At 36.2% G+C, this 19,632-nt stretch overlaps 1 protein-coding gene across 1 annotated transcript in view; it reads left to right on the top strand.

Moving 5' to 3' along the window:
* COL19A1 (collagen type XIX alpha 1 chain) overlaps positions 1-19,632 on the top strand; it is a 287,102-nt gene that overhangs the window by 33,228 nt on the left and 234,242 nt on the right. The window contains exons 4-8 of the mRNA XM_059699635.1: positions 2,980-3,103; positions 4,906-5,181; positions 9,180-9,260; positions 12,433-12,558; positions 13,948-14,010. Of these exons, the coding sequence (XP_059555618.1) occupies positions 2,980-3,103; positions 4,906-5,181; positions 9,180-9,260; positions 12,433-12,558; positions 13,948-14,010 (670 nt within the window). The remainder of the gene's footprint in view (positions 1-2,979; positions 3,104-4,905; positions 5,182-9,179; positions 9,261-12,432; positions 12,559-13,947; positions 14,011-19,632) is intronic.

Genomic DNA, 19,632 nt, shown 5'->3' with positions numbered 1-19,632 from the left:
TATCAATAAAAAAGCATAGAGGGAAAAAGATATATCATGAAAGCTGAAATTGAGAAATCTTGAGTGGCTACACTAATTGTCTTAATCAGCTTGGGATTCACAAGGTACCATAGACTGGATAGCTTAAGCAACAAAAATTTATTTCTCGCCAGGCCGGTGTTGCTCAGTGGTCAAGCATCAACCTTGGAAATACCAGGACTCTATAGAGAAACTGCATGTTCCTACAGACATAATCTTCCTACATTAACACTTGAGGGATTCTCGATGATATCCATCAGTTGGTCATGCTTCGCAGTAAGGCTGGTTCATTGATACACTGTGTCAGCATGCATAAACTTTGTGAACTTTCAGTGTTTTATTCTTTTATTTTAAAATATATTTTATTGATTTTTTACAGAGAGGAAGGGAGAGAGATAGAGAGTTAGAAACATCGATGGGAGAGAAACATCGATCATCTGCCTCCTGCACACCTCCTACTGAGGATGTGCCCACAACCAAGGTACATGCCCTTGACCAGAATCGAACCTGGGACCCTTGAGTCTGCAGGCTGATGTTCTATCCACTGAGCCAAACCGGTTACGGCTCAGTGTTTTATTCTTAAATATACATGGACTACAGTGAATCATCAGGGATTAGAGTATAACTTCCAACATGGAAGAGAGAGCCAGACTATTAAATAGGAAAAACTAACTTGGATGAAATGGAGACATTCAAGGATGCAGAGAAAAACAGGTAGAAGCCCACCAAATTGATAATGTCAGAGATTTGAAATACTGAAATCAGGATAGTTTGCAAAAGAGAACAAAAGATAATTTTTTGGAGGGGGGAATAACAAAAATTAATGTTGAATTGGGAAGTAGCCAAAAAGTAAAATAAATAAGGAGATGGAAAAACATAAGAGAAAGAGTAAGAAAATTAGGTCATTAATATAGATGTTAAATAATTGTCTAAAAGAAGAGCTCCTGAATGAGGGATAAGAGAAAATGATATGGAGAAAATTTAAAAACTTACAAATTTTTTTTCTTAGTAATGTACAACCCATATTGAAAGATGTGCTCAATATAATGAATGGAAGAAAAAGTCCAGGAAACAGTATGTCAAATTTTATAAAAGTTGAGATAAAGATATGATCCTAAGAGCATCAAGGTGGAGAGTGGAATACAGGAGGCAGGACTTGGAAGCAAGGTGGAGACACAAGTTATTATTGCAGGTAGTGTTGGTTGGGGGACCTGCTGTATGGGTTGAGATTTTCTTTTTAAAAGAGTTTTGATGCAACTTGTTCAAAATTTCCACTTGAAAGTTTATGTTTTGGTTTCACCTCTCACTTCCACTTTGCCTGGTTTTGTTTGATTTTTAATGAACAATATTACTTAACCAGAACAGTAATGATCATTATAAAATTTAGTTTAATACTGGTGTCTATTCAGAGAAAAAACAATTTTAGAAGCTTGCTTTTATTTTGATGCAATGGAAAACCAATAATTTGTTAGTCAATTTTTCACTTAAGAGGGGATATAATAATGTAGATGCAATAAAATTGGTTACCTCTTTTTCTCTCTCTCTCTTTTTAGTATATCTTCAAAGAGGATGATAAAACTAAAGAATACATGCATAGTATATACATGGATATATATATATATATATATATGTATATATATATACATATATATACATATATATGTATGTATTTTCCCCAAAATGTATATACTCACTTTGAATAATTATAAAGGCAGTGTTTATTAAAATACATTTCATTTTCAAAATAAAGCTATCAGCTGTTAAAGTGTGTATACATTTTTGGAATACTATGTATATGTCAATAAATGTGTGCATGTGTAAAACCCAGTAAGTAAATAAGAACTTCAGGCCAGCACAGCTTTTTCATATTATTTTCTTGATTGCCCAACTACATGTGACTTTGTCTTTAACGCAAAAAGTAAAACCAAAAGTCAGGAATTCTCCATGACAGTTTGGTTGTCAGTTTCAGTAGTTAGCTGGCAGTTTTAGTAGACCCTAGTGTAATATTCAAAGTGGCATCTCAGTGCATGGTGTTTTATTTGTGTAAACAGCTTCTGGCTATGGTAGTCCTTAAGAGAATTCTTACCTACTATTCCTCATGATTTTTTAAAAGAGAAGCAAAATTCCTGCCTTGCAGAGTTTTTACATACAATACAGATAAATTTAAAACTCGGCTTGGAGGAATGTGTTTCTCCTTATTTTTCCCATGAAGGTCTAGATATGAGGCATATTCATTATTATTTTTTCCCCCTGAGTTTCTTCATGAGTCCAGGGAGACTAGTGAAATAAGATAAGTCAGAAGGATAGTTGGATTTCGGCTTTTCTCTGCTACCTAGTCAGAATCTGCTTATTTCATTTTCCTTAGGAATGAAAAGTAAGCTAAAACCTCTTTGTTTTCGTTGTGTGTGTGTGTGTGTGTGTGTGTGTGTGTGTGTGTGTGTGTGTGTGTTTCAGTCTTAAATTGATACTAAGAAGTCAGTATTAGGAACTTATTTGCAGGAGTTTAATATGATTAAGCTTATTCTTTGGAAAACATACATTTAATTGTTAGCAGTGTTCTTTGAAATGCTTTGCACTTCTCTAAATTGACAGAACCGAGAGGTACTGTTTATCCCTCTATAAATCTCTACTGTTTGCCAAACTGCAGCGAGTTCTGAGCATCTCCTCTGTTGGAACATCTTGCTGAGTAAGGCCGTATCATAATGTAGGACCGTGGCCTGCGTGCTTGCTTTTATATACGCCAAGCTATCACTGCATCACACCAGAAGAGATAAAAAAGGGAAAGAACAAAAATTACAATTACATACATCTGCTAAGTAGATTCCTATAAAAATGCACAATGAATCCTACATTTATGGAGAAAAATATGGCCAAGATATTGTGTTATGTAGAACTTCATACCTAGATTTTCTTTCCTTGCCTTCTTCGTTTTCCCACAATCCTTCTTTTTTCCTCCCACAGTAAGATATTTCCCAAAGGCCTTCCTGAGGAGTATGCCATAGCAGCCATGTTTCGGGTACGAAGAAGCACTAAGAAGGAACGGTGGTTTCTATGGCAGGTTTTAAACCAGCAGAACATGCCACAGGTAAGGAACCATGGAGTGAGTCTTGGCACTGTGTGTACAAACCGGGAGCATCCCGATAGTCTGTCTTTTAGAGGAATCATCAACAGAGAAATTCAGGTACGCTCACGGTGAGCATGATCTTGCCGAAATCTGTAATATAGGAGTCTGATAGGTGAGACAATATTATTTTTCCTATTTTCTTTTAGATTCATATTTTGTCTAAAGACACTCAAACTTCCCTTCCTTCACAATTGCTTCATTGACACTAAGTCCACTTCACTGATAACTTATCTGTGATTATTTCTGATATTATGTATTATTTTTAAAAGCTGTTCCTTGTTTCGTCTGAAAATCTTTAGTGAACTAAGAGGGGAGATATTAGTTTTGATGGCCTCAGTAAAAATTTATTGAACACATGCTCTATGCTAGTTAGTGACAAAGATAAGAGATTTGAAAAGTGTAATTCCTTCTCTCAGGAGCATATGGCCTAAGGGGATGTCATCTAGGAAAACAGCATACTAGAGCATAATACAATGTGACAAGTGCAGTGATAGAGGTAAGCTCAGTTAGGTGGAGACTATAGAAGGACAGCTGCCCAAAATGGGGGATGGGGAGAACAAGAATCTAGGAATACTTGTCAAAGGGATGGCTTGTGGGTGCACCAGTGAGGGGAGATGAGCATTACTATTACTTGTTGGCACCATACATCTGTGATTGTTTCTATACACATTCATTGGAATGGTCTTTTAATACATTAATACAGTCATAATTTTATGATAAAAAGATGAACCAAACTGAAAGAGTCTGTCCTCTATGAAAATTCATTTTCTCTGCACCATGTGAATCATCTAAGGTTGAAGAAGTTGATTCCAGTTTCCAAGCTACAAGAAGTTGTCATCGGTGGAAATGGGGTTCTTGGGGTACTGCTGGAATAAGCATTCCGGAGGCCCCCATGGGAGGATGAGATATGGTAGAAAGCTTTATTTCCACAGAATTACACCCCTTCCGTAAAGCTAAAATCAGAGCCAGTGTCCAAAGTTTCCTTTCCATGTTCGAGCCAGGTCCAGTTCAGTAGCAGGCTGGTTTCAGTCCATTAGTCCATCTGTGTGGGGCCCCCATGGCCCTGGGTCATGTGGGCGAATGCAGGAGAGTGCCACAAGCCCAGAGTCACACAAGTCCCAAGAGTGCCAAGAGCAGCAAGAGGAACCAAGGGAGTGAATTCTTTGGTTCAGGGGGTTAAATATCCCAATTTCTTGCCCTTGCAGTGGCCATGCCCATTTTGGCCAATGACCATTGTTCTCAGGTATCTTCCCTATGTCACTCCCACATTTATGTGTCTATCTCCCCTTTGTTGGTCCTCTAGGTAGTGTGAAGTTGCAGTTTCCTGGTGAAGCTGTCTAAATGACATGCCTATAATACCTGGCCTTCTCTTTGCTCCTTTTCTGTTATTAATAACTAGGTTAATTACAGTGGTATCAAAGTGATCATATTCTTATTCTTATTGAATTAGTAGCATTTAATTCTTGAATGAATCATACAGAAACACACACACACACACACACACACACACACACATGCTCCTAGGTGTTCTGTTTAGAAAGGAGCATATTACATTCACCAGAATACTGCATATTTAAACCATTATTTAGCTGGATATTTTGCTGTTCTTTTATGTTAACCAGTCTGGAGGACACAGGTGTTATCTGAGACATTTTCCTAAGTACCTCAGTTATACTAACATGCATGCCGAGTTTTTATTTGTGTGCTTTAATAATTTCAAACACTGATTTTAAAATATTTAAAGATAATTTGCATTTTTGCAGGTTTCTATAGTAGTTGATGGTGGAAAGAAGGTGGTGGAATTTATGTTCCGTGCTGCTGAGGGAGAAGTGTTGAACTACATGTTTAAAAATCGAGAACTCCGTTCTTTGTTTGATCGTCAGTGGCATAAACTTGGCATTGGTATACAATCCCGGGGAGTTTCACTGTATATGGATTGTAATTTAATTGCAAGCCGGCACACCGATGAAAAGGATGCTGTGGACATTCAAGGAAGGACTGTTATCACCGCACGAGCTTCAGATGGCAAGCCTGTGGACGTGAGTTGTGATGTTGATTGTAAAGGAGAAGTAGTCAAATTTCTAAATCAAAACAAAATATCTTATTTAAAACTTATTTCTTTAATTACTATGTAGGATATGGCCTTCTTAACACTGTTGAAATTAATTTTCCATCAGATATGAGGTTAGCTATGTACTATATTTTCACATATAGTATCTTCTGTGTATTTTCACCCATTTTTCTTTCACCCATTTTTTTTCAGTCTGTGAATTTAAAAGAATTAGGGCATGCCTTAAAATATAAGGTTGCTAAAATTGAATTTTAGTAAAAGTGAAAATATAGTACAAAAAGGAAGCCTGGTGTCTAGGCTTATATGTTTTGAATAGAAAGGACTGGAAAAAGATGAACTTTAAATGGTTCCAGATTATCAAGTACAATAGACTATTTTTTCATCCTCAGAATAGCAACTTCTTTGTATTGCAGACTATTTTTCATGAGCTAATAATGATTTTTCAGGGTTTCAGTGGACTAAAACATAGCCACCAATTATATCAGTAGGTCATTTTGATGAGAACAGTTAGATACCAAAACACTCTCAGATGAAAAGTTCCTTTAAAAATTACATTTGATATTCAGATGATAAAGATTTATAATTGACTTCTATATAGAAGTAGGTCTATAATCTTTACAAAGTGAGATATATCTGACTGATGAATTTACATTTTCTTATGAGTAGGATCATGGGAAATCATAGAACCATATAAAAATAATCGGAATGCAGGTCACCAATAGGAATTGATATTGCTGTTAACCCAAAGCACTGAACAGTTCAATTTTATTTCAAAAGTATAATTCTTCTCAGATATATATTTGGCCAGCTAATTTTACACACACACACACACACACACATACATTTTTTCTTTTTTAAAAAATATATTTTTATTGATTTCAGGGAGGAAGGAAGTGGAAGAGAGAGAAACATCAGTGATGAGAGAGAATCATCAATTGGCTGCTTCCTGTACGCCCACTGCTGGGGATCGAGCCCACAACCCGGGCATGTGCCCCCGACCGGAATCGAACCCAGGACCCTTTAGTCCATAGGCCGACGCTCTATCCACTGAGCCAAAACGGCCAGGGCCACACATTTTTTCAGTGACATATTATTTTTAAACTGTCTTCTCTTAGAGATAGTGAAAAACTCAGTGAGAATGCCATAACGGGGGTTCAACGATGATCAGCAAAATAGGCAGAGCAGAAGACCATCTAGGGACAAGATATCATGGCATCATGGATAGTGCGTTAGCTTGGGGATCAGACAGTTGTGGTCGTAAATCCCATCTCATCTACTTAACTGTATGATCTGCTAATTTATCTTGTTAGCTGTTAATTTATCTGAGTCTCAGTATCCTCAATTATAAGAGTGTCAATAGATATAATTACTTGTTATTGTGTAGAGTATATATTGTAGTGCCTAATATGCGATTGACTCTCCGTAAATTCATTACTCAGGGCCAGACATGGCATTCAACCCTAGAATAAGAAAGTAAGTAGAAGGATAATATCTTCCATTCCTGCCCTCAAAGTTCTTGAAGGCTAATGGAAGGATTAAAGTCTGTGTCACTAAATGATAACAGTATTACTTGAAATAACAACAGAGCTTTCAGAAAGGTCTCTCCAAAGAGAGGAATTGGAGATCAGCTGCTAGAACAACAGAGATGTGACTCCCAGCAATACATGGAATGCAGGTAAATTGGAAGTCAGCTTCAGGGAATTCTAGCAGCAGAAGTAGGGAATGGTAGTAGTACCTGCTGCATGTACCAGAGTTAGGGACTGGAACCTGGTCCATATAGGACTAGTGAGAGCAAAGTGGACTCTGGTTCCGGAGAGTACACTGAGAGAAAATCATAATCTCCAGAGAGAAACAGCAATAAGGGAGGAACAAGTTATTGCAAGAGTGGGGGGCCAGGCTCAGAGCTCACCCTCTGAAAGTTGAGTGTCTGTCCTGTCATTAACTTCTCACCCATGGAAAAAATTCAACCATAATCTGAGGCTGAAGAATATCAGGTGTATCCTTATAAAAACACATAATGTGAAAAGTATAGTGTTATATAGTAGTTTAATAGTTCAATATGGAATCAGTTCATTTAAGGATAAAATGAAAGGCATATCACAATGATGTAGCTTTTAATACTAAATAACAGATAAACTGCTAAAACTTTAAGTGGCCTAATTTTTTATTATCTTCTTACAAGTTCTATGATTCATAAGATCTGTTGTAATTGAAAATGTTTTATTTATTCAGAATGTATATTATTGAAAAAATTCTAATGATTGGGTTTTATTTTACATATGCTACTTGTGTGCTTTTATGAGAAAGAGATAGGTGACAATACTGGTAGAAAGGATTTTTTTTAACCTAACAAATCCTGTGTGATAAGGTCAGTAAAAGACATAACCTAAACATTCTCATTCTAAAGCACTGTGTCAATGAAGGACTCTAAAGTAACTCATGAATAACAAAAGCACGATTAAACTTGGCTTGATTGTAATTTCAGTATCATGGGTACTTGATTAGGTTTAATAAAAATTGATTATCTATCTTCAGTTAAGTAAAATAATTCATATGGAAGGCTTAGCACTGTAGTTGTACATAATAGAATTTCAATATTTATTGACTATTTTGATAAAAATGATGATAAATAAGGTTTAGTTAAGAAAATTAATTGTTGTCCCACTTCTTCATTTGACATAATGGATATGTTGCTGCCTGGTATTTCATTAGACTATGTAAAACAGTGTATTTAAACTTTATAAATAAAATGTAACTTCAGTAACCTTGGAAAAAGTTGTAGAAAAGAAATTAAATCTCATAATTTTGCATTGGTTGCAAATCTTAGGCAGCTCATGAATTCACAAGATGTCTGGAGTTCTTAAATGCTTCCTATGAGCTGAATTGATTTTGTTTATCTCAGTGTAGACTGTCAGTTATAGTGTTTTTCCTCTTTTTTTATTTTCACTTTTTTTGTGTTGGGGTAGGATTTAGAACTGCAGATGCCTGCTTTCTATTATCATAGGATTAATTATTATAATATTACAGTTGGGTCTTTCTGTAGAAAGTACTTATTGACCTCAAAGTAAAGCATAATCTAGCTCTGTTATTTTGGGAGACAGAGAAAGAGGCAGGGAGGAGGAGTGGAGGCATGAGATTGTTTCTGACCTATTTTATATGTCTAGTCATCAATGATTAATTATTAATTATATTATTAAACTTTAAACCACAAAGTAATTTAAAATAGCCTATTTAAGCATCTCTCATATTGAAATTTTATTAATAGTCTGTACTGTTTGCTTGCTCTTATGTGGTTGTTTGATCTTGCATTTAAAGGCATGATTGTATTTTCCTAGAACTACTTTAATTTCATGTCCAAATGCCAGAAAACATGAATCTGCTGAGCAAATAGAAGGAATCAATTATTTTTGTAAAAACTGTGCATCCTGCTCAAGGCTGTGCCAATTTAATATAACGTCCATAGGTATTAGACAGAATCCACGAAAAATAAAAACAAAATACATTTTTTTCTTATTGGGAAGTGACCATCTTTTTCCATTTCTCAAATAGGTCTGGAACTATAGATAAAACTTTTTCCAACATCTGCTCAGACTTTTGATTTTATTGTTTTTCAGAATATTTATTTTGATATAGTCTTCATTTTGTGGGCATATACTGTATTGTAGTGAATAGCAATGCCTCTCTTTAAATACTTCTTTTGTATTGTTTAAACAACTAGCTGAGGTTTGCAATTGCTTTCATTCCTTGATTTCCATTATATATAGACTCATCTCAATAACTGAATCTGTTTCTCAGATGGCCCATAAAACCATGATCCTACATTAATAAAAATATTAAAAAATATCTACTGGTAATTTATTTGTATTAGCTTCTTTATTTCTTATCAGTTAAATTACCATAGTTCTTAATGCCTAAATGTAATGTTCTAAAAAATTAATGATATATCTTTTACTATTTTTTTAATAGATTGAACTTCACCAACTTAAAATCTACTGTGACTCAAATATCATAGCTAGAGAAACTTGTTGCGAAATATCAGATACTAAGGTAAGTTAATTTTCTTGGCATGTGAAGATGGTAGAATGCCAGTTGTCTAGTCTATAGAGCCCAAAAGTAGGGCAGCACCTAATAGCTTCTGTTGAAGCCAGGTGAGTAATGTGTTCCAAGTAAGAAACCCATCTTAGAACTCTCCCATAGTTCTGTTGGATATTTTAATCCCAGTGTTTCGTTCTGAACTTTGAGAATTATGTATCCTCACTTTGGATTCAACGTAAGTGAAAGACTATAACAGTAGCATGATCATTCTCCAGTTACAGGGGTGAAGATGTTTTTTTTTGTATCTCAGATTTCCCAGAAGTTCTACACTTACCAAAAAAATTATGTGATAATTTTTATCAATAGTTTAATAATGCAAAAAACTATTTTTAACTTATCACTCACTATGGATAATAGAATAACAATGTGACCAGCTGATTCAAAGCATAGATAAGTCTTTTAAACATTTATGTTTTGCTTATGTAACTTGGTTTTATAAATCATATCTCCAACCCAGCTTATGGCTTTTATTCCTAGTAAAATGAAAGCCAGCCAAATGTCTTTCTATAAATATCTAAAAAGATAATTTAGAATGCCAGTCTACAGCCTTGAAATACCTAGACTTCCTGGAGTCACACATTTAAATCTTGAAGATGGTAATTCTCCAAAAGTTTTAAAAAATAATCATCCTTTTGTGAAGAGCTCTTAATATAATAATTTTCTGTTGTTGAAAAGTAACATAATAATGTTTTGATATATCCAAATATATATTTAAATATATTTTTGTTGATTTCAGAGAGGAAGGGGATGGGAATGATAGAAACATCATTGATGAGAGAGAATCATTGATCAATTGCTTCCTGCAGACTCCCCACTGGAAATCTGGCATAGGCATGTACCCTGACCGGGGATGGAACCGTGACCTTCTGGTTCATTGGTTGATCCTCAACCACTGAGCAACACCAGCTGGGCCCAAATATATTCTTGACCAAAAGTTACTACTCTGTGTTTTCACATAATAGACATTTCCAACTCAAATTATGAGAAAACTCTTTAAGCAAGTATAGGTGTGGAGACCTCACAAATTATGAAAAATAACTTTAATCATGTTTTAAAATGACCACTTAGGAGTTCGTTTTAAAGAGTATAAAATAAGATAAAAATTCATCTCTAACTATGGAACAAATAACAAAAAAACCACTTATTTTTCTGCTGATAATTATTTAGAGGGACATCAGCCTTCTGTTAATGATTAACAAGATAGAACAACCTACATTTTACAAATGGGAATGCATAGTTTGTAAGATAAATAAATAATTATATAAAAGCCATTTAAGTGCATCTGCTATAATTCTTACATCAGCTGTTATTTTGTGTGTGCTTTTAATGTGTTGAATTTAAAAAATTTTAATGTACTTGCTTAAAAATATTTTGTTCTGGAATTTCAAATCAGGCATGCTTTTTATTATTAATATTTTATAGCATATTTCAAAGGTGAAATTTATTCAAAATAATCTATGGACATTCTTCTTTGCTTCTATTGATTCAATTTTCTGTATCTGAAGCAGTCCAGTTTCATAACTGCAGACATAAAATGAAGAACAAATAGCAGAAGGAGGAAATCAGGAACATTTGCTGAAAATAAATGAGAAATGTGATTCAAATTTTGAGGGCCAATTAATTAAATATGTGTCAAATCAAAACCATAAGTTTTACAAGGGAAGAGGTCCTTGTACATTTTATGTTTTCTTTAGGCACTTTTTGGAGAGTGTGGACAGTTTTATAGTGAAGGCTGAGACATACTTTTAAAGTCATTTAAATCCCCAATTTAATATAGTGAATCAGAACAAAATTGTGACCTCTAACTGGGTCTTGGTTACCTGACTAGGAACCTATGGGGCAGGAACTGGCTAAGAAATTGTGTCAGATCATATGTGCTATGTGGACTGTTTTGGTGATAATTGTGTTTCATTTTAATGTGATTTTTATACTTATGGACTCAGAAACATTAAGATAACTAAATAGCTAATCATTATCTCTGGAAAGAGTCAATGAGATAGCACAAGTGGGGAGACAGGAAATGAGTCCCAGTGTTTCTGGGTGCTATTTTACTTATATTTTGTATTGTTATCACAAGCATTAGAGTACTACCCAGTTTTCAAAATAATTTGTTTTTGTTTTAAAAGTTATGCATGTTTATTATTAAAAACTTGGCAAATATAGCCAAATTCAAAGTCGAAAGTAATATCAACCATGATCATACCACAATAAAGAACCATTGACAATCTTTTAGTTTTGTATCCTGACAATATTTTCCATACATATCTAATTTGTAGAATGCAAAGTCATGTGTGAACTCCTTCCCCTAAATTGCAAATTCGGAGTTATAAACTGTGGCGAGGAAGGAGCCTGGTAAATGATGTTGAGAGAAAAGGACGTGTTTATCCTCTTTAGTCTCTCCATCTGGATTGATTTTTTTTTTTTTGAGAAAGAGAGAAAAAAATTCACTGCTTCATAACCAAATTTGTCTTTAATGTTGTCCTACATGTACTGAACCTACTGAATAAGTATAAAATTCACCACATGTCTGTGATAGTGGAGATTTTTAATAACTTTAAAGGACAATGGACTCGAAGAAGATATACTTTAATTAAATATATAGCATCTTACAGTGTAAAAAAGAATTTCTTTTCTACTTTTACGTGCCTTGACAATCATCTTGTTGAAGTAACTATGTCTTAAAAGTTCGAATTACATTATTTTGTTTTAAGTTTTGTTGTTTTTTCTCTCTTTATTGATTAAGGTATTACATATATGACATATGTGTCCTTATTTTGATCCCAAAACACATTTACAGCTGTTATTTGTGTAAATTATTTTATTGTAACAATGCAATTATTGTAAATGTTTTTTACTACTGTACTTTGTCATAAAGACTCCTGTAATTGCTTTAAAATGTCTCACCGAAAGCAACATTTTGATGCATTTCTAGTGTGTTGTCAGTGTAATAAAACACACTAGTGAAAGAGCAAAGTCACTTTCACATCCTAGTGTCAACTTTTGGTTAATTAGAAGGTAGTTCTAACAGGTAATCTCAGTCATTCCTAGTTGGTGGGAGCCAGTGTTTAGAATGTCAGAATGTTAGAAATTCGCCCATTTCCTAAAGCCTCTTTTTGGATTGTAGTGCTCAGAGCAGGATGGCATTGGAAGTACTGCATCAATATCACTACCCACTCATGCCAGCAAAGTGTCTGCATATCTGCCAGCAAAGCAGGAACTTACAAACCAGTGCCAGTGCATTCCAAACAAGGTATGCTCATAGTAGTCTATGCCCACTGAGAAGCCACTCCACACAGTGAGCCAGCCCCTTGAATGTGGCCCTGGTGCACAGAATGTGTTTTGTCCTTCAGTGCTAGTTGAATCAAATGCCTAAGTCATTGAACCATGGAGGTTGATTAAGAGAAGGGGGTTGGACCAGACTGAGCATGGCTCAGTGGCTGAGCATCCACCTATGAACAAGGAGGTCATGGTTCGATTCCCAGTCAGGCAGGGCACATGCCCGGGTTGCAGGCTCGATCCCCAGTGTGGGGAGTGCAGGAGACAGCCAATCAATGATTCTCTCTCATCATTAGTGTTTCTACCTCTCCCTCTCCCTTCTCTGAAATCAATAAGAATACGTGTGTGTGTGTGTATGTGTGTGTGTGTGTGTGTGTGTGTGTGTGTGTGTGTTTATAAAGAGAGAGAGAGAGAGAGAGAGAGAGAGAGAGAGAGAGAGAGAGAGAGAGAGAGAAGGGGTTGGGGATTTCCTGGGTTTTTATCTGGATGGTCCTGAGCCCATCAGACCTTCTTTCCGGGTGTGAATTAGAATGAATAGGAAGGCAAAGGGAGGAACAACCTGTACAACACACAAGTATTGAGTACTTTACCTGTGCCAGGAACAGGCTTCAATTCTGGGAGTTCTCAGTTGAAGGAAACACAGTGCTTGCTCTTCAACACAAATACACAGTATGTCTTTGTTGTATGGAGACTACTTATCCAGTATCCCTGACTTATAGATAGCTCCCTCTGTCATAACTTGTATGGGAAATACTCAGAGAATTTGTCTTGCTTGCACCAGTATGGTCCTGTGGTCAGAAAGCCTGGGCTCCTGGACCTACATTCACTTCTTTTGTGGATGTAAATGGCAGTCACGAGGCCTGTGCTTAAAAGTGGGCTCATTATGGTTTTCCTCTCCACCCATACCTGAGGAAAGGAAAACTTGCTGCAGAGCCTAGAGAGGCTGTCCCCTAGCACTGTGACTTAATGCATGCCCTTAGGCTTAACGCATCCTGTTACTGTTTCACCCACGGCTGGAGGAGTGGGGATCGGGATTAGGTGTAAGTTTAGAGGAATCTTTTATTTCACGTAGTGACTAAAGCTGTATAGAAAGCTCCACAGAAGGTAAGTATAAGGTGCAAGGGCCCCACAGAGGAGGGTGGAGTAGTAGAAAGTCCATGGAAGGCCGCATGGAGGAGCTGATGAGGGAGAGCCGTGAGCCTCATGAGCAAGGGAAGGAGGACATTCCAGTGGAGGGCCCAGCATCAGCTCAGAGGGAGCAAGGATTTATATCTTACTATTGTCGGCATAATATTTATAAACCACTTATCTTTAGCCCAATGTGACAGATTGTTTGATAACACAGAAATTCATTTTTGCTCAGGGGGAAGCAGGATTACCCGGAGTACCAGGCTCACCTGGTCAGAAAGGGGATAAAGGAGAACCGGTAAGACCACCCAATACTGTTGGGGTGAAAGTGGATTTGTTCAAAAGTGACTTAAAAACATAATTTTCTCATTTTTCTATTTGTATTTGGATTCAAACCCAAATCTTTGTACCTATAAACAGTAAATAAAATTCTGACGCCAGCAAGTTCAGGTTTCAGTTGTGCCCTAGCCTTCTTTAACATTCTCTTTTCAGATACTTGAATTCTTGCTTCTCTAGTCTGCTGATGGGTCCCTGCTGAACTTTCTTAACTTAATAAATGTATTCCCTTCACCCATTCTCTCACCTCTCCCATTACCTCCCCCCACATCTGGCAACTGCCGATCACTTCTCTGGCATGTCACTAGTCATTTGGTAGATCCCCTTAGAGGAGGAACAAGGGAGCCAGACAATAGTCTCATAGCCTCCTATACAAGCCTGTGCATGACCACACCCTTAAGCATTAAGCTATTAGAGTTAACGTCTAGGCCTCAGTTGTATTTCAGCTACAGGCCTAGTGACAATGCCAGGGGAGGAAAAGTCAGGGAAGAGTCCAAACTTCATGACCAGCGATATGTAAGGTCAGGGTGCCTAAACCGCATGACCAGCATGACCATCAATATGCTAGCGGAGGAAAGGTCACTCTCGAGGCAAGATCCTAGCTCATTTTGCCCTATGCAGCTCTTACTTGCTTTGAAAATGATCCTTAATAACCTTGTCAGTGATTTATTTTATACAACAAAATATATAACAAGCTTGTAGTATCAGAAACTGGCACATAATAGATATACAACAACTATGTTTTCTCTGCTTTCCTATCTACATTGTAATTGTTCACATGTTGAAGGAAGGTGGAGATGATCCCTTTAGGTTGAATGTAGTTTGTTATGTGACTTGACATAACAAGATGTATTACTTGACATAACAAGATATATGTATTACTTAATTATAAATTTTGAGAAACCTTACTGTGATCTGGGGCAGCTTTATAAGAGCAAATTTTGCTTTTATTTATGTCCATGTACTATAAGTTTGACAGCTATTTTGCATAATCATGTAAGTCCTGTCCCACCTGAGTCACAACCCACCCATGGCTTCCTATCTCTATCAAATAAACACTAAAGCTCTAACCATGGGTTACAAGGTCTCACATAATTTGTAGAACTCATCCTACCCCACTCCTCACATCCTGAATCGTCTCCTACCCTCTCCTCTTGTTCACTCCTGCTCTCAGGTCTCTGCACCAGTTTACCTACACCTGGAATGTTCTGCTAGATATCCATTTGGTGCTCTTCACATCATGCAGGCTCTTGCTCAGGGATCAGTTTAAAATCCTAATCTGACATTTCTATATATATAAATCAGTTTAAAATCCTATTCTGACATCTATATGTGAAAATCACCCTTCTTTCCACCTCTATCTTCTTTCTTAACACTTCTATTGCCACCTGACATGTTATCATTATGCATCTATTTATTCCCCCCACTAGCATATGAGTTCTGTGAGCACCATACATAGAACAGTGCATAATAAGAGGTAAAAATATGTTGAATGAATGAATGAGCACTATAATCTAAATAACTCAGCTGTTTCTAGAACCTATAAATTCAATGCTCCAATTGCTCAGGGATCCTGCCAGGCAGCACAGAGTCAATTTGCAAAGAAAGAGCTAGATAAATCATAAATGATTGTTAAATTATTCAATATTATTCCACTATACCTTTTCCTTTAAAAAACAAAAGTTATTTTCACATAGTGAGCTAACTAATTTTAGGTTGATACTGCCAATCAGTTAATGAAAAATCAGAAATATATGGGGGAAAGCCACATGCTTTGGCATGATTTAATGTCTATCTTTATTTGCCTATATTCTCATCCCTGCTGTGATGCTACATTAAATAGATTTACTGCTTTTTAAATGTTTGATAAAGATGATGACCCTCTTTCATGGAGTAGGATGGTTTGAAATTCAAACACTGCTTTTGTTTGAACACCTATATATGATCAGTATTCTATGTCAAGGCACCTAATCAAACCATTCTAACGATGCCCTCTGTTCAAGACTAAACACTGGGTGACATTATTTCAAATAATGAATTCTTTTCAGCCTCAATTATTATAATTTTCTGAATCTTCACATCCCCCTTTCTTAGCAAGTATAGTTGGCAACCTAATTACTTAGCAACCACTTTCCTTTCTCAGTTCTTTAAGACCCTTGCTAATATGCTCACCCACTTCAGAGAAAACTCTGAAATTCTCTCAGAGTTTTATAAAATAGCAGCTCAATTTCAGTGTTCCCGAACCTAAGGGCGGGTGTGATCTGAGCTCTATTTTGGGAATAATTTTCTAGTTCATTTTTGTATTATCTTTCACATATCCAGTGAATTACCCAAAGTATAGGCTTTGTGAAATGATTGCTTTGCTAATATACTTTTACAGAAAATCAAAATAATTTAAAATTTATTTAAGTTTACTTATTTGACTCTATAGTAAAAAACTTTCTACTACTCCACCCTGTAATTTCACTACCTGGAAGTTTCCATTCTGAAGAGTCTAATTTGTTAACCCAGAGATTACGAGTGATCCTTGTATTTCCTTTCTAACCTGACACTACTCATATGCTTGTTCTGTGCCATACCACACCAGTAAAAATAGTTGAATGAAAATATGTTCAGAATTTTTAAAAGACTATCTTACCTTAATAATAACTTTACAGAAGTAGAATTTAATGTTATGCTTTTCAAGGTTTTGTCCAATAAAGAATAGTTCTCTATCCTTTTGAATCCAGCATTGAATACAGTGGGGCCTTGACTTACGAGTTTAATTCGTTCTGTGACAGAGCTCGTAACTCAAATTACTCGTATGTCAAATCAAAAAGTGAACGAGTGAGACATGTGATGCTGGGCTGATGTTGTGGCGTTCACTGTGACGTTCACTGCGACGTTCACTGCGCCAACTAGCGGTGGGGTATCTGAAGCTGGCTTATAACCCGAATTTTAGTTCGCAACTCAAAGCAAAAAATCGGCGGAGAGAGACGGCTCGTATCTCGAAAAACTCATTAGTCGGGACACTCGTAAGTCAAGGCCCCACTGTATATTGGATTATTAGACAGGTTCTTTTTGTATCAATTTTACCCAATCTGATATAATCTCAGCTAATGTATAGGAACTTGAAGTTGACAGTTATTTGTGTGCCTTAAATCTGAAATTAGCATACAGTATTATTGTTATAATAGCATTTTATACTCATAAAATTCTCATATACTTCTTAATCTCTACAAAGTATTAGTTGTAGTTAGACTCATTCAAAAAGTTTATATTGTTTCCACTCTTTCAAGGAAAATTTAATAGACCGAATTTGTGATAGAGCCATCAAGGCAGACATAGGCAGCTCAAAGCTTCGTTGAAACAGATTTTTTCTAGTTTAGGTGGAAGAGCAGGGAAGCTGAGAATTGGATTGACCAAGATTTGTTTTTTTTTTCCTGGAGGCTGTAATGGAAGGTCAGGAACACTAAATGTAACAAATATGAGTACCTTAGAGTCTGAAATTTCATGACTTACTTGAATTGGCAGCACCAGGTATTAGTTGAGGGAACAACAATAGAATCATTCCTTACCTTTGGTAAATAGAAAAGAAATGGCAAAACTAAATTGCATATGCCTGTGTGGAGAATGCTTAGTTTTAGTTTTGATTAGCACTTTGATATTTATTCATTATTAATAGTTTGAATATTAATTAAAACTATATAGATTAATAACTTATGGACAATATGAGGAAGGACCTTAAGGCACAGACTTTGGGACAAGCAAAAGCAACTCATCTAAGAAGTTATAGGTTCTCTTCAGCAAGATTAGCAGTTAATACAACTTTGAAAAAACCTCCTAATGAGCATTTCTATATTTTAGGGCGCAGTTGGTGTTAAAGGTGAATTTGGTGCTCCTGGAATTCCTGGGGAAAAGGTATGTTGATTTGCTACTTGATTAAACTTTGTGGCTGTTTTATACGGTTGTATCAGATAGGAAGGGTAAGTATATAGAACCAGTCTGGAAGTCAGGACTCACCACACTGTGTCCTTGCGGCGGGGCTGCCACAAACTGCTGTATGATTTTCTAATTGTTTTACTAGAACTCAACCACATTCATTTGTTTGCATATTATAAAAAGTCTGCTTTTATGCTATACAGCAACATTAAGTAATTGTGGCAGAGATTGTATGGCCCACAATGTCTAAAATATTTACTGTCAGGCCCTTTGCAGAAAAAGCTGTGGACCCCTGCTCTAGAGCATTGGCCATTATTCAGAGAGCACCAAGCCTTCTTGTGTCTCATGATCTAGAAGGCCATGGCCCTGGTGGTTATTAACCTAAAACTGTCACAGTGGTAACTGAAGTGGTAGAAGGTTCAGAAACTACCATTCAGATTTTGTAATAGTTTGATAAATATTGTCCTTTTTTGTTAAATCTATTGGGGTGACATTGGTTCATATAGGTTCATAATAAGATCATATAGGTTTCAAGTGCACATTTCTATGCTACCTGATCTGTATATTGCATTATGCGCCCCCCACCCCAAAGTCAAATCATCTTCCATCATCATATATTTATCCCCTTTTACCCTTTACTACCCTCCACTGCCCTGCCCTCTGGTAACCTCCATAGTGTTGTCTGTGCCTATGAGTTTCAGTTTTATATCCCACATCCAGATGTTTTTCGAGTCCTTCTTCAATATATCTCTGATATCTGACTGCTTTATTGATGCTGCGTCTTTTCTTTTAGAAATTACTCAGCCCGATATGCAAATATTTCACTCCTGTAATAGTGTAACTGTTAGACTCCATGAAATCCCACAAGTTGTGTTGAACAATGATGGCCCTGGGATGCTGGTTTCGTGCATCTTCATCGACCCTCCTTAGTGGCTAATACCCTCCCAGTGTCTGTAGAATCACTGAGTCTTGACCATATCCTCTCCTAAGATACAGTCCCTGGTGGTGCCTTACCTGCTTCTAACTTGTCACTTCACTTAGGTGTTAAAGGGACATAACACTCACAAATGAAGAAATGTCACTTCAGCAATATTTTTGTTTTTACTTCTATATTTCCAAGGTTACCATGTATTTAAAATAACTCTAATGAATATATACAAAATAAAAATAACAAAAAAGTTACTATACTATGTGAGGGCATGGTTAATATGTTATAACTATTTGACTACAATCAAGATATATCAAATTTTTCAAAAGTTTTAAAATTTCAGAAATTTTATTTTAATTTTAAAATATCTCTTTATTGTTAAAAGTATTACAGATGTCACCATTTTCTTCCCCCCACTGATTCCCTGCTTCCCTCTCCCCTCCCCACCCGGGGCCTTCACTGCACTGTTGTTTGTATCCAAGGGTTATGCAAATATGCACATAAGTTCTTTGGTTAATCTCTTCTTACCCCTCCTCCTCTCTGAGATTCATCAGTCTGTTCCATGCTTCTATGTCTCTGAATCTATTTTGTTGATCAGTTTATTTTGTTCATTAGATTCCACATTTGAGAGAGATCATGTGATACTTGTCTTTCTCTGACATCTCTCATAGCAATATGTTTGCTGATACATTTTCTAGGGGCAAGGAAAACAAAAGAGAAAATAAAAAAAATGGG

The sequence above is a fragment of the Myotis daubentonii genome, chromosome 6, assembly GCF_963259705.1.
Source record: "Myotis daubentonii chromosome 6, mMyoDau2.1, whole genome shotgun sequence".
In the NCBI taxonomy this organism is placed as follows: Eukaryota; Metazoa; Chordata; class Mammalia; order Chiroptera; family Vespertilionidae; genus Myotis; species Myotis daubentonii.
The sequence above is the reverse complement of the archived record's forward strand: the minus strand, read 5'-3'. Positions and strand labels throughout refer to the sequence as shown.